The 24,971-nt window shown below is 44.5% G+C and overlaps 1 protein-coding gene across 1 annotated transcript; it reads left to right on the top strand.

Moving 5' to 3' along the window:
* The first annotated feature begins 1,850 nt into the window (after positions 1-1,850).
* NUGGC (nuclear GTPase, germinal center associated) lies at positions 1,851-23,233 on the top strand. Its single transcript, XM_060248929.1, has 10 exons — positions 1,851-1,855; positions 3,820-3,968; positions 4,817-4,950; positions 5,205-5,369; positions 11,781-11,938; positions 12,331-12,466; positions 12,939-13,047; positions 14,990-15,126; positions 20,283-20,373; positions 22,692-23,233. The coding sequence occupies exons 1-10, from the start codon at positions 1,851-1,853 to the stop codon at positions 22,751-22,753; spliced, it is 1,146 nt and encodes a 381-aa protein (XP_060104912.1). The 3' UTR covers positions 22,754-23,233.
* The last annotated feature ends 1,738 nt before the right edge of the window (positions 23,234-24,971 follow it).

The raw sequence follows: 24,971 nt of genomic DNA, 5'->3' as shown, positions 1-24,971 counted from the left end.
ACTCTATGAAACTCGCAACATGTCATAGCATTAAAGAGAACTGTTTTAAGATGATGTATAGATGGTATATGACTCCAAAAAAATTAGCAAAGATGAATAATAAGATGCCAGATAGGTGCTGGAAGTGTAAAAAGCATGAAGGTTCTTTCTACCATATGTGGTGGACTTGTGAAAGAGCTAAAACGTTTTGGCAGATGATTCAACAAGAGATATCTAAGATCCTGGGATATGAATTTAACAAAGAAGCAGAGACTTTTCTGCTGGGATTACAAATGGAAAAATTTCCAAAAGAAGATAGAACTTTAATATGGTACTTGCTCTCAGCTGCTAGGACATTGTATGCGCAGTTGTGGAAGCAAGAAAAAATACCAGAAAAATGGGACTGGACTATAAAAGTTATGTCATGGAGTGAAATGGACAAATTAACAAGAAAACTAAGAGACTGCGATTTAGAACTTTTTAATTGGGAGTGGAAGAAATTCAGAAGATATGTAGAAAAAGAGTGGAAAATAAAAGGACATTGGACAATTTTTGATGATTAAGACTTTTAAGACAAGAATATAACTTTTGAAGGGGGGATCCTTTTCTTTATCAATTTTTGTTTTTTCTTGATAGTTAAAGGTACCTTTAATATCTATTTTTTTCAAAAAAAATAACACTGGCGGGGGTCAAGTATTGGGGGAGGGGTGGGAGAAAAGTAAGATGTGGGGTAGAATGATGGTTTTTTTTTAATCTTAAGCTTTTTATAAGTTGTAGATATAGTTCTACTACCATATGTTACTAATAAAATTGTTTATACAAAGAACATAAGAGAAGGCATGTTGGATCAGGCCAATGGCCCATCCAGTCCAACACTCTGTGTCCCACAGTGGCCAAATTTTTTTTATATATATATATGCAGTGAATTCCACATGTTAATCACCCTTTCGGTGAAGAATTACTTCCTTTTATCTGTTTTAATCCGACTGCTCAGCAATTTCATCAAATGCCCACGAGTTCTTGTATTGTGAGAAAGGGAGAAAAGTACTTCTTTCTCTACTTTCTCCATCCCATGCATTATCTTGTAAACCTCTATCATGTCACCCCGCAGGCGACGTTTCTCCAAGCTAAAGATCCCCAAGCGTTTCAATCTTTCTTCACAGGGAAAGTGTTCCAACCCTTTAATCATTCTAGTTGCCCTTTTCAGGACTTTCTCCAATGCTATAATATCCTTTTTGAGGTATGGCGACCAGAACTGCATACAGTACTCCAAATGAGACCGCGCCATCGATTTATACAGGGGCATTATGATACTGGCTGATTTGTTATCAATTCCCTTCCTAATAATTCCCAGCATGGCGTTGGCCTTTTTTATTGCAATCGCACACTGTCTTGACATTTTCAGTGAGTTATCTACCATGACCCCAAGATCTCTCTCTTGGTCAGTCTCTGCCAGTTCACACCCCATCAACTTGTATTTGTAGCTGGGATTCTTGGCCCCAATGTGCATTACTTTGCACTTGGCCACATTGAACCTCATCTGCCACGTTGACGCCCACTCACCCAGCCTCAACAGATCCCTTTGGAGTGCCTCACAATCCTCTCTGGTTCTCACCACCCTGAACAATTTAGTGTCATCTGCAAACTTGGCCACTTCACTGCGCACTCCCAACTCATTTATGAACTTTACCAACAGACTTTACCAACAGAAATAACTGCTTGAAACTCTGTCTCTTAGAATAATTGTTGATTGGTTTCTTCTGTGTAATGATTTTGCTTTTTTCATAATTATGTTTTTGATAAGTATTATTAAGGAGAATTTTCGACTGTATGGATTTAACATGAAGTGTTTAAATTTCATGTGATAGTACATGAAGTAATTAAGTTTTATCTGATTTAGCTTGACTATCAGGTTGGAATCTGAATACGTGTGCTGTATGTATTGCATGCTGGATTATCTACTTACAAAAACCATAGAGAATACTATAAGAATAAATTTTATTGTATTGTAATCATTAATTTCCTGTACTTAGTGACCCTTACCACAGTGGGTTTTTTTCTTCATTTACAGTTGCAACCCTAGAAGTGAACATATGAAACTGCCTTATTCTGAATCAGACCCTTGGTCCATCAAAGTCAGTATTGTCTACTAGGCTTCCCAACCCCCCCCCCGCCCTGGCGGGGGACCCCCGAATTTGTGGCCTCTTCCCCCGCTCTCCAAAAATCCGGAAGCGGGGAGGGGGGTGGGGAGAAACGGTGCACATTTTGGTGCTCTGGGCCAGTGAGAGAAAAGAACATGCAAACTGATCCGTTTGTAAAATGTGTGCCTTTAAGGCTGTGCAGGAGACAGGAAGGGCTTCATTGGAAAGAGTCAGTAACAGTTTCCATGGAGAACGGCCCCTCCCTTTCTTTTGCTTTCGTTTTCACAGCAAGTAGAGTTCTGCAGGAAGAAGATCTAGTAAGTATTTGTGTGTGTGAGAGAGGCAGGGGATTCCCTGGTTTGGAGGCCCTCCCCCCTTTAGAAAGTGGGGGGGGGAGGGAAATGTCTACTGGGTACTCTATTATTCCCTATGGAGAACGATTCCCATAGGGAATAATGGGGAATTGATCTGTGGGTATTGGGGGCTCTGGGAGGGCTATTTTTTGAGGTAGAGGCACCAAATTTTTAGTATAGCATCTAGTGCCTCTCCCCAAAATACACCCCAAGTTTCAAAATGATTGGACCAGAGGGTCCAATTCTATGAGCCCCAAAAGATGGTGCCCCTATCCTTAATTATTTCCTATGGAAGAAAGGCATTTAAAAAGGTGTGCTGTCCCTTTAAATGTGATGGCCAGAACTCCCTTGGAGTTCAATTATGCTTGTCACACCCTTGTTCCTGGCTCCACCCCAATGTCTCCTGGCTCCACCCCCAAAGTCTCCTGGCTCTGCCCCCAAAGTCCCCAGATTTTTCTTTAATTGGACTTGGCAACCGTATTGTCTACTCAGACTGGCAGTGGCTCTTCAGGCTGAGGTTTTTCATGCCCACTTGCCTGGACCCTTTTTAGTTGGAGATCCCAGGGATAGAACCTGGAACCTTTGCTTACCAAGCAGATGCTCTACCACTGAGCCACCATCCCTCCCCTATAAGTGCTATAAAGAAGGAAATTTGAATATGAATTTTGAAAGGAGAAATTGTCCTTACAGGAAGAATAGTGTAAGGCTTGCCTCTTCCTCCAGCCCAGATCCTCCCTTGGTTAGTGGGATCCCCTGCTTAAGCTGGATTTGAAATTTGGCAAGTCTTATAAAGGCTCCTGGATATAGCTATGTAGGCCCCCCCCCCCCCGGCAAAAAAAAAAGTGTGCTGGAATTTTGCAGTCTCTCCATCGTAAGCAGCATATTTGCTCTCAAGAACAAAAACAAAACAACCTTTCAGTGGAGCAGAGGTCCATCAGTCACTATTAGCCACAGTGTGTATATATATATATATGTATATATATAAATTTTTAGCCACTGTGTGATAGAGTGTTGGACTGGATGGGCCATTGGCTTGATCCAACATGACTTCTCTTAAAGGTTCTAATAAATTCATGGAACTCTGCAATGTTCATAATGTTTTGGAATTACAAAGCTATGGAAAGAATCTATCTGTATGCTTTTCATGCGCTTTTATAAGTATTACTTTTTCAATATATCCTAATTGGCATATGCCATATTTTGAAAATTAAAACACAAATAAAAGTAAATGGAGAAAACAGATCTTTCATATTTTAAGTGCCAGAGTAGAGGGCAGCTTGTCACAAGAAGGGAAGGCCAAATGTAGGGAGTCATAAGTGATCTGTTGTGGGGGCTACAACAAAAAGAAGGAACATCTTTGTAAGAATCTTCCCATTGTGTGTCTTTCAGAGAAAGCTACCATCTGATTCAGAAGTCCTTAACAAACCCAAATTGGTTTATACAGTCAGTGCCCGAGAATTCTGGAATCAAAAGCACCTCACGCCAGAAGAAACAGGTAATGAAGGGCCTGGCAGATTCATGAAACCTTACCTGTGTGTTGTTGCAGCTGCCTTATACTTAGTCAGATCATTGGTGTATCAAAAGTGGTATTGTCTACTGTGTCTGACAGCAGCTCTCCAGGGTCACACATCTACTTAATCCCTTTAACTGGAGATGCAGGCAAAGGAGATGCGCTGCCACTGAGCTGCGGTCCTTCTCCTGGTATCTGTGCTGTGTGTGGACACTGGGGTTGGGTGGGGAAGAATCACTAAAAAAAACAACTTGATTGGACTCCTCACTGAGTTGCGATGTGATGGGCAGTTCATGTGGGACAGGGAGGAACCAACATTCCCAGGCAGGTGGGATTTCTAGTGCCAGTCTTGTGCATTTCAGATTCTGTATTTTGATAGTCCAGTAGAGTTTGAGTTGATTGCAAAATCCAATCTAATAATAACATGCAAGAACCCTGCTTGATCAGACCACTGATTCTTCTAGTCCGGCATACCGTGTCATACAGTGGCCAACCAGTTATCCTAGAGGACTAACGAATAGAGTATAGGATCAAAGCCCTCCTAGTGCTGGAAATCAGAGGTTAAGTGTAATCATGCTTAGAAATAATCTGATGGGGTAAATTTGAGGTCGATAATTAGACATTCCATTATCTATTTTTACCATTCATTCTTATTTAACCACAAGGCTGTTTTGTGAATTTATAGAATCCTATAGAAGGAAATCTTCATCTTTACCCTATGTTTGTTGCCATGTGAAATTCTAAAAAATGCTTTAGGAAGGATCTTCCAGCAGAAAGCTTTTTTAAAAGAAGAATATTTCTTACTATTTGCATGTCTTATTTTTTAATATCAGAGATCCCAGAGTTGAGGGATTACCTCAGGATGATCTATCTGAAGGAGAAGCAGAAACTGGTGAAAGATTATGTGACTGAAGTATGGGGCATTCACAGGCTGGCTAAAAATTTTGGCTCCAAGCCACAACCTGAGGTATGAACATAGAATTTCTAAAGCCAGAAAACTTACAGCCAGTTAGAATGAACTAGCTAATAGTAGAAGAGTCCTGCCATCAAAGATTTGCCTGGTGAATTCAAATTCACTACAATCCTCCTGGTTCCCGGGTTCTCTATTTGTCTTGCCTGTGCATTCCCACTGGCCCTACAGAACTGAATTCTCTTTGGGTTCATTATGCCACTGCTAATTAATTAGTTCCTTGATGAAGAGGCTTTTTGTTGCTCTTGTAGGACCGGATATTTCAGAAAAGTGGTGTGAAAGAATTAATGTTGAAGAATGTCAGCTCTTTGGAGAAGCACATTGAAAAATGTTTTGCTGAGATACGGCAGCCTCTCTGTGAAAGTGTGGAGAATGCCAGAAGGAACTATAAGAGTACCGTCAAGCAACTGCTCACAGTAAGGAAAATCCACTCCTATTTCATCCTGGTCATAAATTTATCCTTTGATAAACTTGCATCACGAAATCTAGCAAGATAAACATGCACTCTCTCTCTTTCTCTCTCTGATTTATATCCCGCCTTTCCTGTCAAAGCAGGCTGAAGGTGGATTACAACAGGATTAAAACAACAGAAACAGAATCAGAATTACAAAACAATCAGCTAAAAACCCATCTAAAAACTCTGCTTTAACATTCACAGTCAGATTCAGAGGACTTCAATCCCAAGTGCTGGGGAGGGGGAGGCCAAATAGAAAGCGATGTCCACTTCCTCAACAGAAGGCCTGGTAGAAGAGTCCTGTTTCACAGGCCCTGTGGAACCACAACAGATCCCACAGGGCCCTGATCTCCAGAGGGAGCTCATTCCATCAGGCAGGGGCCAGGGTCGAAAATGCTCTGGCCCTAATTGAGGCAAGGTGGACGTCTCTGGGGCCGGGGACCACCAGAAGGTGTTGATTGACTGATTGCAAGGACCAATGGGGCTAGAGATGTAAAATTTCCGGAAATTTTGAAGCTCGGAAAAAAAATGGAAATTTTTGGAAAAATTGAAAAAAATACTACATTAGCACCCCCCCCCCCCGATTGATAGTCATCCTGTTACTTTAGGAACATAAAAAATAACTATGGACAATTTTACTTGGCATGAAATTATCACTAGTATATTAAAAATATAGTGTATCCAAACCATTATTACAAACAGAATTTACTTTTAAAATAATATTTATTTGTAATTGTAACAAATGGAGCAACAATCTCCTGAATTGTTTACTAGTTTATGTGGAACAGACAAAAAAACCTCCAAAAACAATTTTTAAAAATCCAGAAGTAGCAATTATTTATATTTCCTCTCCACAGTATTAAATAAAAATAAAAAACCCATTCTCATAAAAAGAATTGAAGAGGGGGGAAGTGTATAGAAGGGAGTATAGGACTAAGTTTCATTGAATGGGCATGACCTAGGACTTGCTTGTCCTCAGTGCACAGAAATTAGAATAATCTGATACCATACTTTTTTTTTTTTTTAGAAACAATTTGGAAAATATTTGAACACCTTGTTTTAAAATATTTTATTCATCATGTTAAAATAAAACATTCCATAATCAATTTTTCCTTTCCTTTCCTTTTTTTCAGTTTTTCCAATTTTTTTTTGGGGGGGGGGGACAAAAAAGGCATCAGGAAAAAAAATGGAAAAAAACTGATTTTTTTTCTGAATTTTTCCGGTCCTTCACACCTCTAGATGGGGCGCATATGGGGAGGAAAGGAAAGGCCCCCTGTGCAAGCACCAGTCATTTCCAGCTCTGGGGTGACGTTGCTTTCGCAATGTTTTCATGGCAGACTTTTTCCAAAGTGGTTTGTCATTGCCTTCCCCAGTCTTTTACACTTTTCCCCCAGCAAGCTGGATACTCCATTTTACCGACCTCGGAAGAATGGAAGGCTGAGTCAACCTTGGGCCGGCTACCTGAACATCTATATGCGACCCCTTGCCCAGATCGCCCAAAGGTATGGGTTGGGATGTCACCAGTATGCTGATGACACCCAGCTCTATCTGCTTATGGACGACCGACTGGTCTGCCCCCCGGAAAATCTGGATCGGGCATTACAGGCCATGGCTGAGTGGCTCAGACTGAGTGGACTGAGGCTAAATCCTGCGAAGACAGAGGTCCTTTGCTTGGGTCGTCGGGGACGGGGGTGGGGGGGAAATCCCCCTGCCAGTTTTTGATGGTGCGCCGCTGATGGCGGCAGACAGGGTCAAGAGCCTGGGGGTACTATTGGAGCCTTCCTTAAAGATGGAGGCTCAGATAGCAGCCACTGCCAAGTCCGCGTTTTTTCATCTTAGGCGGGCAAGGCAGTTGGCTCCCTTCCTGGATCGCGATGACCTAGCAACAGTGATCCATGCTACGGTCACCTCGAGGTTGGACTACTGCAATGCCCTCTACATGGGGCTGCCCCTGTGCCGAACTCGGAAATTGCAGCTGGTGCAGAATGTCGCGGCCTGGCTGTTATTGGGCCTCCCAAGATGGGGGCACATTCGGCCGTGTCTTCGGACTCTGCACTGTCTTCCAGTAATATACCGAGTTCGGTACAAGGTGCTGGTCATCACCTTTAAAGCCCTATATGGCCTGGGACCTGCCTACCTGAAGGACCGTCTCTCCCCACATGTTCCCCAGAGAGTACTGGAGATTGGGAACCCAAAATCTTCTCGCTATCCCTGGGCCAAAAGAAGCCCACCTAAAATCTACTAGGGATAGGGCCTTCTCTGTTATGGCCCCTACATGGTGGAATCAGCTGCCGGAGGAGGTGAGGGCCCTGCGGGACCTTGTTCAGTTCCGCAGGGCCTGTAAGACAACCCTCTTCCGGCTAGCTTACATCTAACTGATATGAGAAACTAAATGTAGCTTTACCAGACTCCTGTTATACATACTGTTGTAATGTTTAATGTTTTAAGGTTTTAAATGTTTTAAATGCTTATATATTTAAATGCTAGTTTAATTTTATGTTTGACTATCTGTTGTGAGCCACCCTGAGCCACTTTGTGGGAAGGGCGGGAAATAAATAAATAAATAAATAACCCCCCCCCAGCTTTCGCTGGGATAGAACTCAGGTCGTGAGCAGAGAGTTCAGATCACAGTACTGCAATACTGCTGCTTTACCACTCTGCGCCACAGGGGCGCACATATGGGGAGAGGTAGGCTTCCCAATCCCCAGGTGCCAGCGGGGGATTTCCCGGTTTTACAGGCTTCCCCCTGCCCCCAGCCAGCTGGCCAGCGAGAGAAGCTCCTCCCCCACAGCCACCCTGTACCTCTAGATCTTGGGCAGGACCTGCAAACAGGTCCAGTTTTAAAATGTGTGTGTGCCTTTAAATTGGAGCTTGAAGTACTTCATGGGGAAGGGTAAGCAACAGCAGACCTCGTGAGAGTGCAGCCCCTCTTTTTGTTTTGCTTTCCTTTCGGACAAGTGAGTGTGTGTGTAAAAGAGCAGTGTAGCCCCTGCACTTTCCAGACCTTGTTGTGGAGGCACCAGAGACTCCTGCTTTGTTCTACTGCTTCATACCAACACAGCTGCCCACTTGCACCAGTTAAGCGTGTGTGTGAGTGAGAGAGAGAAAATGGGGGGAGGGGAGGGAACTCTATTATTCCCTATGGAGACTTATTCTCATAGGAAATAATGGAGAATTGATCTGCGGGTATCTGGGGCTCTAGGGGGGTTGTTTTTTGAGGTTGAGGCACCAGATTTGCAGCATAGTATCCAGTACCTCTCCCCAAAATACCTCCCATGTTTCAAAAAGATTAGACCAGGGGGTCCAATTCTATGAGCCCCAAAAGAAGGTGCCCCTATCCTTCATTATTTCCTATGGAGGGAAGGGATTTAAAAGATGTGCGGTCCCTTTAAATGTGATGGCCAGAACCCCCTTGAAGTTCAGTTATGCTTGTCATACCCATGCTCCTGGCTCTGCCCCCAATGTCTCCTGGCTCCGCCCCAAAGTCTCCTGGCTCCACCCCCAAAGTCCCCAGATATTTCTTGAATTGGACTTGGCAACCCTAGGGAGAGGTAGTATGGGGAGAGGCGGTCCCAAATATATGCTGGCCCCTGGCCGTGTATGTGTATATATATATGTGTATATATATATGTGTGTGTGTGTGTGTGGTCCCATTAAATACAAGGCATCATGTGTAGAAAATACCTAACTGTAATGTTAGAAAAAAGTAGAACCCTATATGAGTGTAGAACATTGTCTTATTGTAACAAAATTGATATTGTATAGCCACTTTGATAACAACTTATCTATATTGGCAAAGTAGTATTTAGAATTTTTCTGCACATGGTGCCTTGTTTTTAATGGTTATAACCTTTACACCATGGTCCATTTAGTAATAGAAGTCCCCAGCAGGAGTTTGCCCAGTTTTCAGTGTTTCTCCCTGCCCCCAAAGCCTGATGCAGTGATGTAATCTGGAAGTAATGCCATCACATTAGGGACATTGAATGGTGACATTAAGAACATAAGAATGTAATGGCCCATCCAGTCCAACATTCTGTGTCACACAGTGGCCAAAAAAAAGGAGGTTCGCAAGTGGGGCTAGAAGCCCTTCCACTTTGCCCCACCCCCGCCAAGCACCAAGAATACACAGCATCACTGCCCCAGACAGTTCCAAGAGAATAGCCACTGATGGACCTCTGCTCCATATTTTTATCCAAACCCCTCTTGAAGCTGGCTATGCTTGTAGCTGCCACCACGTCCTGTGGCAATCAATTCCACATGTTAATCACCCTTTGGGTGAAGAAGTACTTCCTTTCAGACATTCTGGTGTGAGGGCAAAACTCTATGGTTTGAAGCTGGTTTACCATAGAATTTTGCTCCAAAACCAGCACATTGCCATGTGACCTCCCTTATATGATGATGTCACTTCCAGATAAAGTTACTATATTGGGGACATCCCAGATCAGTCCCTCCATCCCCCCACCACAGCGACAAGGGGATCTGGCAACCCTAATAGAGGACAGAGAAAATTGTGTTTTACACTGTTCTATTGAATCCCTTGCTCAGTCTGGTATAAGAGTATATTTTTGAACATATTCTTTTAAATAAATTGTTTATAATTTTTTATAGTGTTTGTGGTTCTCTGTAGCACATAGACCTCTACCATCTTGGACATGCTATTTTAAAAAGAGTGCCAGGAGGAGAGGGAGGGGCAGTCAGTTGGCAAGTGGCTACTCCCCCAGTAGTGCAGTAAGCTGTCCCCATGACAACCAGATGCTGGGTAGCTGGAGACACGAAGGCAAAACCTCAGGGCCTGGAAGGGAAGCTGGGAGCCTTGACCTTCCCAATGGGCAATTCCTTCAAAGGCCAGGTGGTGGCAGCAGTTAACCAGAGTGAAAGAAAATCCCCTCCACATGTTAGGGAAACCTTTGAGGACATGGTGGAATAGGGCCTGCAGGTCAGAACCACCATTCTCAATAACTATTCAAATGACATAGGAGTGAATGGCTCAGATTCAGAATACCATTTTCTCTGTTGGTCAGAGGAGTATACCAATAAAGGAAAGGGTTTCCCCATGGCGCAGAGTGGTAAAGCAGCAGTACTGTGATCTGAACTCTCTGCTTACGACCTGAGTTCTATCCCAGCGAAAGCTGGTTCAGGTAGCCGGCCCAAGGTTGACTCAGCCTTCCATCCTTCCGAGGTCAGTAAAATGAGTACCCAGCTTGCGGGGCGGGGGGGGGATGTAAAAGACTGGGGAAGGCAATGGGAAACCACTCAGGAAAAAGTCTGCCGTGAAAACATTATGAAAGCAACGTCACCCCAGAGTCGGAAACAACTGGTGCTTGCACAGGGGACCTTTCCTTTCCTTCCCCAGGGAAAAGTGTTTCTGCATGTGTAACACAATTTCCCTTGCTTTTGCCTCCTTAAGCAGCTCAAAATGCTCCCCCAATTCCTGGCTGCTGCAGGAGGGGGAAGAATCTCACACTGTGGGCAGAGATTTTTGTGTCTATGGAAATGGTGTTCTGAATTCAATCTTTGTGAGTGAGATAACTGGATATTCTGCCAAACTTGATCCTTTAGAGCAGGGTTGTCGAATCCATTTGTTATGAGGGCCAGATCTAACATAAATGAGACCTTGTTGGGCCTTATCATGTTGGGTTGGACCGAGCCATGTCAGGCCAGGCCATGTTTGTACCTATTTAAGATTAGGTAGCAGAGATAAATTTTATAAAGAACACAAACACAAATATATATTTTTTAAAAACTTATAACATTAGCACTCATTAGTCTTTAAGATGCTTTCTTTGTATTTCTCCACTGGAATCCAGGGAACTGGACAAAGGATGCTCTGGCTCTTTTCTTCCTTCCCCAGGGGACTGGGGTGGGGAGGAGCCTTAGCCAATAGAAGGAAGAGAGTTTGGCTCAGTAGCTCTGCTGTGCAATTGAGAGAGCCGGGCAAAGCAAGCTCTCCTCCCCCCTTCCTTCCCAAGGGAGGAGCCTCAGCTAATGGAGAAAATAGAGGTTTTGCTCTGTAGCTCCTGTGTGATTGAGCAAGCTTTGCCAAGGCAAGCTGTGATGCAGAAGGAAGCAAGAGAGAGGGAGAAGGAAGCAAATGACAGCCAGTTGCTCGGGGGGCCTAAAAGGAGCCCTCGGGGGGCCTGATTCGCCTCCCAAACTTTATGTTTGACACCCCTGCTTTAGAGTTCTTATTGACATGTATGGAGAATGTATGATATAAATGCACTTGAAGACAGCCTTGAATTTGCATGCTCAATTTCTTTTATCTTTCCTTGTATTCATTTTCTAGAATCTTTACCACTGTTTTTTTTAAACTAATGAGCAGCATTTAACATTGGTTTTAACTTAATTGACTTGATTAATACCCTGTTTCTAGAGAGATGAAGGATACCGAGGTTATCACAAGACCCTGAAAGCGGTGTGTTTGAAGGATGGTATATATGCCTCTAAGAAATTTCTACGCATTGATTTCAATGAAAGCCTTGTCAAGCCCTTCTATGATAAGGTTGATTGCATTTTTGGAAGTATCTTCAGGTAACAGAATCTTGTGCCTGTTCTGCCATATTAATACATTGTTTGAATGGTAATTTATCCTACTGTCTGTTAGGATATGTATGACCTTTCTGTAGCTTCCACCCTAGTATCTCTCCAGGTTGTAATTCAGTGGACTGAGGACTTTAGAAATCTGTCAATATATTGACATATGGGATATAGATGGCAATTGCACATGGACTTATTTTCAGATATTTGGAAACCAGTTATAGAAACTTATGTATAGATCTGCCACCACTGTTTTTGTCTTTATGTATATATATTTTTTCCCTCTTTTTTCCCACCTTGGTATGACATTTCTTCTCTGCTGTTCAGAGCATGAGATGGTGAAGTCTACAAGTGTGTTCTTAATGCTAACCTTGCTATTCCAACAGGATCCAAAATGCCACCAGATCCAGTCTGTGGTCTCATCTGGAAATGTTTAAAAATGAGGTGCAGAGCAAGATACGCCAAACTGGAAAAGACAACCACCTGCCAAATAACTGGAAGATTGACATTTTCATTAAAGAAGTAAGTTTATATTGAGAAGTAAAATTGAGGTAATTAACAGAGGAAAGAAAACAAGGAAGGTGACATCACAACACTGCTGAGCTCCCTCCCTCCCCGGACTCCACTCCCAAATTTCTGGGAATTTCCTAAGCCAGAGTTGGCAGTTGTGGAGGGGCAGTTCCATTGGTTGTAGAGCAGCAACCTAAGAACCCTTAAGCTCTGTCCAGACAAGATGGAGGACACAGGAAGCAGGTGGTCTAAGGCCCAAGAGTTTTAAAGGCTTTATAAATCCAAATCAAGGTCTGTAAAGCAATAAGGAGTGAGAGAACTGAGAAAATTTACAGACTGAAAAATTTGTCAGTATAAACTTCTGTGATATTTTTTTTTAAGACTTGAAGGTGCCACTGGGGCCCTGGTTTATTAAGCTTAGCTTAAGATCATTTATATGATAAAAAAATTAAGAAATTCCAAAACTTTAAATTGATTCCTACAGACAAACATGATTCTGAAAAAACTAGAAAAACAGATTCTCTGCAGCAAGTTGAATATCTATCAGAGTCTTTGTATGTCCATCCAAAGTGATCTCAAGCCCCACTATAAAGGTAAGTGTAACAGTGGAGTAGCTATAGATGATTTTTTTTTAATCCATAAGGAATCGGCACTAATATTAATCTATAGAGAGACCTGTCTGAGGTTTCTGCAAGGGATTGGAGTAGATTTCAGTCGGGGTTGTGTGGATACATGCTCTAACTGTGGACCTACAACTTATGCAATGGCTAGGGCTGAAGGATAGGATTGCAGTCTCTCAGTGATGATGGGAGGTGTGTGTGGGGTGTATCTTTGACACTGTAGGAGGGGCTGTTGGTCAGCTCAGCAATAGGGCCAGGTTCCTTCAAGGTGATAGGCTAGCACCCGAGCTGTCTTTGAACCCAAGCAGGTGGGAAACAGAAGCTATGCTTCTATAGCCCCATGGTGGCCTGATGGAGCCAAGCAAGGGTGGGGGGAGATCTAGAGGAGCATTGGCTCTTGGAGGTGTAGACTGGACCCTGGCCACCAGGGGAGGAAGACAACACACAGGATTGGCTGGTTTCCTGTGAGAGGGCTGGGGAGGGACTTGCAGGGGTTATGAGGTGCTGCTTAAGCTCCTAGAGAGCCAAAGAGGACATGGTTGTGGCAGCTCCCCCTGTTCCAAGGAACCAGAAAGGCGGGGAAACAAAGGGAAAACATTCAGTTACCACCCTGTCTGAGGCCTCTGTGGAGGTGGAGGATGAACCCAGTATGCACTCTGCTGGCTTCATTTCTGAAGAGGCTGTAAGGCATTGGAGCAGATTTCAGTAAGGGGGTTGTATGGATAAAGGCTCCAGCTGTGGACCTACAACGTAAGAACATCAGAAGCCGTGTTAGATCAGGCCAATGGCCCATCCAGTCCAACACTCTGTGTCACACAGTGGCCAATACACACACACACACACACACACACACACACACACTGTGGCTAATAGCCACTGATGGACCTGTGCTCCATATTTTTATCTAACCCCCTCTTGAAGGTGGCTATGCTTGTGGCCGCCACCACCTCCTGTGGCAGTGAATTCCACATGTTAATCACCCTTTGGGTGAAGAAGTACTTCCTTTGATCCGTTTTAACATATCTCCAGCTATGGACCTACTCAGCTTACACATCAGCCACATGCTCCCCAAGGCACTGTTTATGTGAGAAGCTGGGTTTTATATCTTGGGTTAGTGGCAATACAGAGGAATATGTTTCTACATGCAGGCAAACATGCAACATGCCTGTGAACACATGAAGCTGCCTTATACTGAATCACACTGTTGGCCTATCTAGGTCAGTGTTGTCTACTCACACCAGCAGCAGCTTTCCAGGAACTCAGACAAAGGTCTTTCACATCATTTACTGCCTGGTCCTTTTAATTGGAGATGCCAGGAACTGAACCCAGGACCTTCTGATCCAGAGTGGTACATAGTGGCACACACAGACCTAGGGCAGATCTGTTACAATAAGATTTGCCTCAGTAGTGATATTGGTATAAATAGTCCTATCATTAAGTTTAGCAAATATGTTAATTCCTTCACATTCTTAATTCCAGTGTAATTATTATTTTGTTTAAAGAGCAAAGGCTGTGGCTTCCTTCATTGCCCCAGCCCAACTGGCAGCAGTTCATAATCAAGTGATTACTGATTTTGCAGTTTTTTACTATGCAATTCTATGCAACTGGCAGTGAATTGTTTTACAGTGAAATCCTATGCAAACTTATCCCTGTCTTGCACTTGATCTCCAAGAATGGCCAGCCAGGTGACCCGGGAAGTTCAAGGGACATTCCAAACATGGGACAGAGGAGAAGCCTACATATTACTTAAAACAATTGCATAGACTAATAATATATCATTTGTTTTTGACTTCCCCAAACCTATTGACAAAGATGGACAAAGATGGTGGGAGGGCATTCTTGGTACAATAAGAACTTAACCATGTCTAAATATTTTTAGTTTTGCTTACATCATTAGCTGTACTTTCTTCCATAGCTGCCTCAGAAGTTAAGGGTCATGGATCCTGTGAGCAGATGAAGACAATCCTCATGAGAGGCATTGAGAATGAGGTGCAGAAGCAGATGTTTGAGAAGGCCAAATCCAAGATGGAGTGGCAGTTCTGTGAACTGAAAGTGAGTAGCTGAATTGTGTATGTGTGTGCATTCTTACAATAACCACATTTTGACCAGAACACTTACTGAACAAGGCCTTTTTGCAGCATGGTCCATTGTGAATATAATCTCTGTAAAGCCTCCTTGAAATAAATGTCAGGTGCTTGAACATCTTTCATTTCCATCCACCTCAGTGGAGCTTTACTCAAGAGGTTTCTGTTGGCATTTATGCAGTTGTTCAAATTGGCTACCAAAGATAATGCTGAATAGATTGGACTGAGTGGAAGGTGTATGTGTGTGAGAGATGTCTTTTTCCAGGAAATTGCCTTTTGATCCTTTCAGTTTTTTGTTATGAGGGCCGGATCTGACATAAATGGGACTTTGTTGGGCTGGGCCATGTGTGCCACAAAATGTAATGCCAGGTACTGGAGATACAAACTTTATAAAGGCCACAGAGAAACACAATTGAAGATATTATAGCAGCTATTCCATTGGAGCCCCACATTAGGAGGGTGTATGTGTTAAAACTAATATTGCTCTGCAAAACATGAGTTCCTTGAGTTAGTTGAACTCTGTATTTCAATTGTGTTTGGTCCCAAACCTTCCCTGCTACTTAAAAATATAAATGGTCTGAGGCTAGAACCAAAGATGGAGCAGAGGTCCATCAGTGGCTATTAGCCACAGCATATTATTGGAACTGTCTGGGGCAGTGATGCTGTGTATTCTTGGTGCTTGGCGGGGGTGGGGCAAAGTGGAAGGGCTTCTAGCCCCACTTGTGAACCTCCTTTTTTTTGGCCACTGTGACACAGAGTGTTGGACTGGATGGACCATTGGCCTGATCCAACATGGCTTCTCCTATGTTCTTAAAGAGAAAAACATGAAATGGCTGAGCATTGCAAGCTTCTCCCCTCCCCCAGGTCTACTCAGAGTTGCACTCACTCTCCAGGGTATCAGGTTTTTTTTTAACAGGGTGCTTTGAGATAATAATTTTGGTTGTTCCATTGGAGCTCCATATGGGGGAAGGGTGTTAAAACTAATATTTCTCTTCAAAACTGGAATTCCTTGAGTTTACAGAACTCTGTATGTTAACTGGTACCAAACTGGTACCAAACCTTACCCCCTCCCCTTAAAAGGTGACTGCATACATTGGAAAGGTGTGGGGGTAGTGGGATTTTGCAAAGCAGTTTTTAAAATAGAAAAGAAGCACAAGGATTACTGCAGAAGGACCCCAACCCCTACCTGTGAGGAGGACAATGGAGACTGGAGCAGTGGCTGGGAAGTTTGGCAGCCCCTCCTTCTGCATCCTGCTCTCAGAGGCAACCCTGCCCTCTGCTCCCTATGTTCAGACAGCTCAAGCTCAGAACTGTGAGGATGGGCAGAGGAGGGATGAAGAGAAGAGGTCCCACCAGCTGGGACAGAGTAATAATAATAATAATAATAATAATAATAATACATTTTATTTGTATCCCGCCCTCCCCGCCGAAGCAGGCTCAGGGCGGCTCATAACATGTAAATCAATATACAACAAACATTCATACAATACAATACAATAAATAATACATTAATAAAACCATTAAAATTAAGATTTAAGATTTATGGTGCTACATCTCAAACCTTCAGTAAATTTAGTGGCGGAAACGTCAACGGGGGATCTAACTTAACTCCATATTTAGGCGAAGGTCATCATAAAGAGTGGTCTTGCAGGCCCTGCGGAACTGATCAAGACTCCGCAGGGCCTGCACTTCATCTGGGAGTTGATTCCACCAATGTGGAGCTACCAGCGAAAAGGCACGTCCTCCTGTGGTCTTCAATTTGGCCTCCTTCGGCCCAGGGATTGTCCACCATTTCCCCCCCCCCGCTGACCTCAGTACTCTCTGGGGCTCATATGGGGAGAGACGGTCCCTAAGGTAGACAGGCCCTCGACCATATAGCACTTTAAAGGTAATAACCAGCACTTTGTAACGAACCCGATATACAACTGGCAGCCAGTGCAGCTCGCGCAGCCCCGGCTGTATGTGCTCCCACTTCGGGAGCCCTAATAACAGCCTAGCCACCGCATTCTGCACCAGCTGCAGCTTCTGGGTTCGATACAAAGGCAGCCCCAAGTAGAGGGCATTACAGTAATCCAGTCTCGAGGTGACCGTTGCATGGATCACTGTTGCTAAATCATGTCGCTCCAGGAAGGGGGCCAACTGCCTCGCCTGTCTCAGATGAAAAAACGCGGATTTGGCAGTGGCCGCTATCTGGGCCTCCATTAACAGTGAAGGCTCCAGTAGAACCCCCAAGCTCTTGACTCTGTGTGCCGCTGTCAGTGACACACCGTCAAAAACTGGAAGGGAGATTTCTCTCCCTGGAGTGCCACGACCCAAGCAAAGGACCTCCGTCTTTGTTGGATTCAGCTTCAACCTACTCAGCCTGAGCCAACCTGCCACAGCTTGCAAAGCTAGGTCCAGATTTTGTGGGACGCAGTCAGGCTGACTGTCCATTAGTAGATAGAGCTGGGTGTCATCCGCATAGATAGAGCTGGGTGACACTCAAGCCCATACCTCCGGGCAATCTGGGCAAGGAGGCACATGTAGATGTTAAATAACATCAGAGAGAGAACTGCCCCTTGTGGCACCCCTCAATCTAGTGAGTGCCTCTGGAACAGCTCTCCCCCAATTGCCACCCTTTGTCCCCATCCATCAAGGAAGGAGGAAAGCCACTGTAAGGCCAACCCCCTGATCCCTGCGTTGGCAAGCCGGTGGGTCAGTAACTGATGATCGACTGTGTCGAACGCAGCCAACAGATCTAACAACATCAGCACCGCCACACCGCCTTGATCCAGATGCTGCTGGAGGTCATCCACCAAAGCGACCAGCACGGTCTCCGTCCCATGACCTGGGTGGAAGCCGGACTGGTAAGGATCTAAGATGGAAGCATCATCTAGAAAACCCTGCAACTGTAACGCTACTGCCCTCTCAATAATTTTAACCCAAAATGGTAAATTTGAGACCGGTCGATAATTTGCCAATTCGGCCGGATCTGCTGTACTCTTTTTCAAGAGAGGGCGGACCATAGCCTCTTTAAGAGGTGTTGGAAAACGCCCCTCTGAGAGGGATCTATTTACGATGTCCCGTATAGGACATCTAGGTTCCCTCTGGCAAGATTTAATCAGCCAAGAGGGGCATGGGTCCAGATCACAAGTTGTTGGGCATACAGTAGAAAGAATTCTGTCAACTTCCCCCAGGCTAAGTGTGTCAAAGTGATCCAGAACTGAACCAGAAGACAGGCATAGAGCCTTGAGTTCTTGCACTGTATCCAATGTGGCGGGAAGGTCATGGCGGAGCGACATGATTTTGTCTGCAAAAAATTTCGCGAAAGCCTCACAGCCGATCTCTAATTCTCTCACATTTGGTCTGCCCTGAGGCAGTGTCATAAGGTTCCCAAGTATCCTAAATAATTGTGCCGGGTGCGAATTTGCAGACGCAATCTTAGCCACAAAGTAGTCCTTCTTTGCGGCTTTAACTGCCATCTCATAAGACCTCATAAACGTTCTATAAGATGTTCTCATCGCTTCGTCACGAGTATGCCGCCACTGCCTCTCTAGCAGTCTGAGCCCTTGTTTCAGCTTTCGTAACTCTGGAGTGTACCATGGAGCCAGCTTAATGCGAGGGCGCAGAGGGCGTCAGGGTGTGATCTCATTGATGGCCTTGGATAGTTGGTCATGCCAAACCTCAACCAGGTCATCAAGGGAATCGCCAGGGGGCCAGGGATCCTGCAAAGCCATTTGGAAGTGCTCAGGGTCCATCAGACTCTGCGGGCGAGCCAAAATAGGTGCGCCGCCCATACAGGGTTGGGGCAGCGCATTCACACAAGCCTTGAGGGCGAAATGATCCGACCATGGCACCGCCTCAGCGGTAATACAGTCCACCAAAACCCCGGCCGTAAAGACAAAATCTAACATGTGTCCTGCCTGATGAGTGGGAGTGGTAACAAATTGGGAGAGTCCCATTGTCACCATAGAAGACACTAGGCCCATCGCCTGACTGGAGGCCGCATCATCGGCATGGACATTGAAATCACCCAAGACCAGAAGCCTTGGGTATTCTAACGCCCAGCCTGCCACGGCCTCCATCAGGGATGGTAAGGTGCTGGTTGGTGCGTTAGGCGGACGGTACACCAGCCAGATCGCCAACCCCTCCCCCACATCCCATGCCAGACTGGCACATTCTATACCATTGATCGTTGGGGCCGGGAGGGCCTGGAAGGAGTAATCCTCCCGTATGAATAGCGCCACCCCTCCCCCCCCACCCACTAGTCTGTGATTGGTGAAAGACAGAGTAACTCGGGGAGGTCATCTGGGAGAGCGCCACCATCTCCCCATCTTGCACCCAGGTCTCGGTCACGCAAGCCAGGTCCATATCTTGCTTAAGGAGGAACTCCCTAAGGATTGAGGTCTTATTATTTATGGACCTGGCATTACATAACACCAATGACGGAGATGGGCTATTCCTCTTGGTCCCACTACCTGTCACCATCGGGATGGGACACAGACTGGAAGGGGGTCTAGCACTGTTTTGTCTCTGCCTTCTTCCCTTATAACTCTGCTCCCACCGTCATACCTTCCCCTCCCCAGGAGTACTGGAATCCCCAGGTCAGGCATCCACACCTGCATCCGGTGTGGCCTTCGCTAACATGAAGACAACCTACCCCCTACCTATAAGATCTTAAAAACTTCAACCCCCTACCCCCACCTGGGCGGGCTGGTTCTGGCCTGTGGGCCATAGGCTTGTCACCCCTGGACTGCATAATTCTGCAGAAGCTTTTGATACAAAATTGTTCTCATAAAAGAAGTTTTATGGTTGGCCACGAAGAGCTGATTGAGAACATTAAGGTTTTTCCCCCAAAGGCAAAGGTTGTGGGGATGTTTTTTTGAGAAGCATGTTTGGCTGCTATTTGCTGAGATAGGTTGTTGGCTCATGTGGCTTACCATTGTCTACTTTGACATGACACTCCAAGGTCTCAGGCAGAAGGTTTTTTTTAAAAAACTCTACCATCTTTTTAAGTGGAATTGCTAAGAACTGAAGCTTGAGTATAAAGCCTATAATCCCGATATTCTTATTACTATTAGGGTTATGGCCTATCCTAGATGCATTGCTAACTGTTCTGTATGTGGCATCGTCTGTTTCCTACAGAGATACATCTTGGAGACGCTGAAGGAAGAAATTTCCATTGTGTTCAACCTGGTCTTCTTGCAAGAGGAGCGGGCTGCAGTACATTTGACAGGTACATATGAACACATGGAACTGCATTATACCGAACCAAACCCTCGGTCTGTGAGGGTCGGTATTGTCAACTGTGAGTGGAAATGGCTATTACAGGGTCCCAGGTCAAGGTCTTTCACATCACCTACTACTTGATCCTTTTAAATGGAGATTCCAGGGATTGAACCTGCCAAGCAGATAATCTGTCACTGGACCCAGCCCTAGGGAAAGAACTGAAACTTACAACTGTTAGATTCAGATGAGGCACAGTTGTCTGTGGCTTAACACCTGAATAAAGTGTCCTTTTGGCACCCTTGGGCCAAGCATCATGTGTCAAAGTTGCTCTAGGTTCTAGGGATTGGTATAGGCTGGAACTGCAGGGTGCTCCTAATCACATTTATCTTCTACTTTCTCGGTTCACTAGAGTCTTGCAAACAGAGGGTGCCCTCCAGTGGGATATTCTAGTGCACACGCCCTATTGAAATGCATGAGGATAGCAGAAGAGCACAGTTCATAGCATCAGTTTACAGGAGAGACTTTTCTGGTAGATTGTGGTCAGTGATGGCACAGTAATGGTGTCTAATGAATTATTGATTTAAAATGATGAAGTCACCAAACTCATTTTACATCTTCCTTGGCATCCTAGTGCTTTTGGTTCCCTGGTCCACAAGCTTATTTTCCTGTCTGATACACGACTAAGCTGCTTTGCTCTAACACTATTTTGACAAATATAATACTGGTGCTTCAAACCCCTTCTTGGTCTTATACTTACATGCCTCAGAGACCACCTCTTTCTATAGGAGCCTCATTACTTATGAATATTTTTAGCTTAGGCCCTGACCCACATACAGTTCTCAGACACAGGGAAACGGGGGGTAGGCATGATCTCCTCAATGTTGTGCTGATGCATAGGATCATTTCAGGCACAAAATGAGATGTGATGTCATTGTGCACACACATGATTTGCTAGGATTCACCCAAAACTTTATGTTTAAACCGTAGAGCACTATGCAAATGCTAGAGTATCATCCCAATGTGATGATCTCACTTATAATTTTGCACCTGAAGTGACTGTGGAGACAATGGGCGTTTTCGCACTGACCTTAATCGGCAGTGCCGTCCCTCTTCACCGCGCAGGATCTGCGCGGATTTCGCACCAATTGCTGCGGAGCACCCGGAAGAGCCACAAAGTCCCGTGGCTTTTGCGGCGGAAATGGAAACTGGTTTTTGGCGGTTTCCATTTGCGCCGCAAAAGCCGCGGGACTTTGCGGCTCTTCCGGGTGCTCCGCAGCAATTGGTGCAAAATCCGCGCAGATCCTGCGCGGTGAAGAGGGACGTCGCTGCCGATTAAGGTCAGTGCGAAAACGCCCAATGTATTTTTCCCTTCCAAGTGATAGCAGTGAACAGGGATCAGGGCCAGGAGGTCTCTTGGTACTGCTTTCCCCTGCCTCCCCCCAAGTGATGGAGGAGCAAGGCCTTTATTGCTGTAGCCTAAGGATGCACACTGGTTCACAAAGAATGCACACATGGACTGACAAATTATTTCATTGCTTTATTGCGGCAATGAAAACAAATGGGGGTGGGGGAGGGAGCACTGAATGAATGTCATTGAAATGCCAAGGGAATTTTTGAGTAATCACCCAGAGGGAGATCATTTGAGCCTAGTCTTGTAAGAAAGGCTGGAAAACTCTCTTGTTTGGAAGGTGACTAAAGGGTAATGGTTTCTCTAGGCTTAGTCTGCTGCTGCTGTTTCAAAGGCATCGGAGACAAGAATGTGCCAGACACAGACGACTCACTCATCTTGCAGTACAGTTCTAAGCCTCTGAGAAACTTATGCCCTCTTTTTAACTCAGAACTAACATCACAGCAGATTCTTATTTATTGCAGGATACTTAACTACATAGACATCAATCTGCTATTCTGACGTTTATTACTGTTCTTGTTGTTTTAGCCCAGTCAACACAAACTGGCAATCACTAAGCCCCAACTTGTGATTCTTTTAATCTGCTAAAAACATTTTCATGATTTTGCATACTAATTCACTGCCCACTTTCTCGATATTTAGGACTGCTTGCCATTCCATCCTACTGTCTGATGAAGTGTGCTTCTAGCACACGAAATCTTACATTCTGAATAAAAATCTGTTGGTCTTAAAGGTGCTACTTGACACTTTTCTAAGTCTACTGGAATCAACAGGCTAAGAAGGGTGTACCTGCTGAAGACAATTACTCTTTTGCCTTGGGCAAAATTACAGTGATGATGGCTCCCATTTGCCTGCTGCTAGTGGGCAAATTCCCACTTTTAGTCTCAGTCTCCCAATTTCTCTCTTTTCCCTTGCAGATATTGAGAACGAATGCAAAGAAATCCACGAGATCTACTTGAAATTGCATGATGATCATTAACAAGAAAAGATTCCTCCCTGCTGTATTAAATTAAAGTGGAGTTGGGCAGTGTGTGAAACATGATGCTGGACTTAGTTGGGCCACTGGCCTGATTCAGCAGGGCTCTTCTTGTGTTCTTATAACATTATAAGGTGCTTGCAGATGCAGATGGCTGTTTAATCCTGCTTATTTAGTCTGTGAAACATATAAGTATCATTTCTCACCCTGAGCTATTTTGTACGGCTGAGCTGTCAAGGTTGTACGCTCAGAGACTATCATTGCTTGTGGATAAGGGTAGCTGGAATGCTAGGGGGCTGGGATGCTGCTTCATTGGTAGAGGGGGAAAGGCGCTTTTTATTCAAACAAAGTAATGGTCTGAATCAACCTATATATCTGAATGTTTACCTGTACCTCCTCAGTCATAGCAAGACCTGGTCTTGCCTGGTATAGCTCTGTTATTGAAAGTTTCTATGATTAAATAAACATAGAACTCATCTTTAATGAAGACTGCGCAGTACTTGACCGTAGATCATGGAGTATTCATAAATTGTGATATTAATTCATTGGATGGCATATATTAACACGAAAGGTTTTAAGGTTCAGTACAACAATACATTTGAAATACGTTCGATGGTACTTGTTAAAATGGGTAGTGTTACCTGAATTGCCCTAAAATTATGTTTGGGGAGTTAGTTGGTGGGCAATCAGGTTTTTAGAAAGATCAGAATCTGTGTATACAGAAGATTTCTCTTTTGGAAGTCACCCAATAATGAGGAGATCTTGTCTAATATAAAAGGGGGGTTTATTATATAAAGACAACCATACAAGGGTGTAAAATCATACAACACTCATACGGGCATAAAAACAGCATGGAAATGCACAGGGATAAACACAAGGGTAACACACAGACAGGGTATGCTACCTGGTCCAGATGTACTTAAGGTCCCGTTACAGCTAGAAGATATAGACATGCACTGCCACATGCCACGTCTGATGCTCCTTACTTAGAGTAGGGAGAGGGGAACAATCTGGTTACATGTTGCTCAGGCAGAGAGGAAGAGAGAGAGAGAGAGAGAGATGAGACGTTCTCTCATGTTATAATCTTTTGGAAAAGAAGAAGTCCTCCCAAAAAGGGGGCTGGCTTGTTGGTGGGCAGTGATTAGTCTATTCTGGGTACCTGATGGGGTGCCCACCTCAAGCCAATGAGCAGACCTGACTCTGGTCACCTGAATGGGTCTCCAGGTAACAATTGGACAGGGGGAGGCTCCAGTATGACAATTGAGGTGAGGCATGTGTTGAAGGGATTAAAACAAGCTACACAAATTTATCTAAAGTGACAATAGAGGGCCAAATTGATATCTAAGGTGACACCTGATTTATACAATAGCGCTGGCTCTGGATTAAGGCTGGTCTTCCTCTTCTTACTCCTCTGCCTGGCACCATCCTTTGTCTAATGTTCCGTTTGACAAAAGCTTGGGCAGTCTGGCAGGATACACACATAAGGTAAGCTTGATGACCTTATGCAGATGTCTGAAGCAATCACTGGATACGTGTGCCTCCTGCTTCTCCTTCATGGAGTCTGGAAAGCAAGATGGTTGCTGGTGATGTTAGCCTTGGAACATGGTTTTCATGGAAAAGGCTGGAAACCGCTTGACTGGACAGCTCATGGCGGCATGACTTCTTCCACTGCAACGACCAAGATTGTGCATGCTCGGAGAGGCCGGAAGATTGCCTTGCTTCTGACTAACACCCATTCAGAAATGGAGAGTGTAGCATTCACATAAGTTTCTCAGAAAATGTCAGGCCAAAACCCAAGTCTTAGCGCAGATGTGTGCGAGTTGAACTCCAAGCTTTCTGGCAACCACACCAGTGATCATGATGTCCATATATAAGTAAAAATAGGGGGTTCTCGCTCACAGTAGTAGAAAGATGCATCTGATAAAGCAAACTCTGACTCATGAAAGCTTGTTCTTGAATAAATTTTGTTAGTTTTAAGGTGCTATTGGACTCCTGTTTTATTTTGGTGCTTCACACTAACATGGCTACCCATCTGAAGTGGTAAGATAGTGATTGAACTGCAACATGTGGAAAATGCATCTGTCTGATGATTACATTGAGTATGTAACCTCCTATCCCCAGGAGTGATTTTTCCCAAAATATAGAAATCAGGTAGATATAAAAGGAGTCTAATGTGAAGAAGGTGTGATATTTGGGGATGGTACAGAATGGAATAGGCTGC

This window comes from Heteronotia binoei, chromosome 1 (genome assembly GCF_032191835.1).
Source record: "Heteronotia binoei isolate CCM8104 ecotype False Entrance Well chromosome 1, APGP_CSIRO_Hbin_v1, whole genome shotgun sequence".
Lineage (NCBI taxonomy): Eukaryota > Metazoa > Chordata > Lepidosauria > Squamata > Gekkonidae > Heteronotia > Heteronotia binoei.
This window is presented reverse-complemented; position numbering and strand designations above follow the sequence as displayed.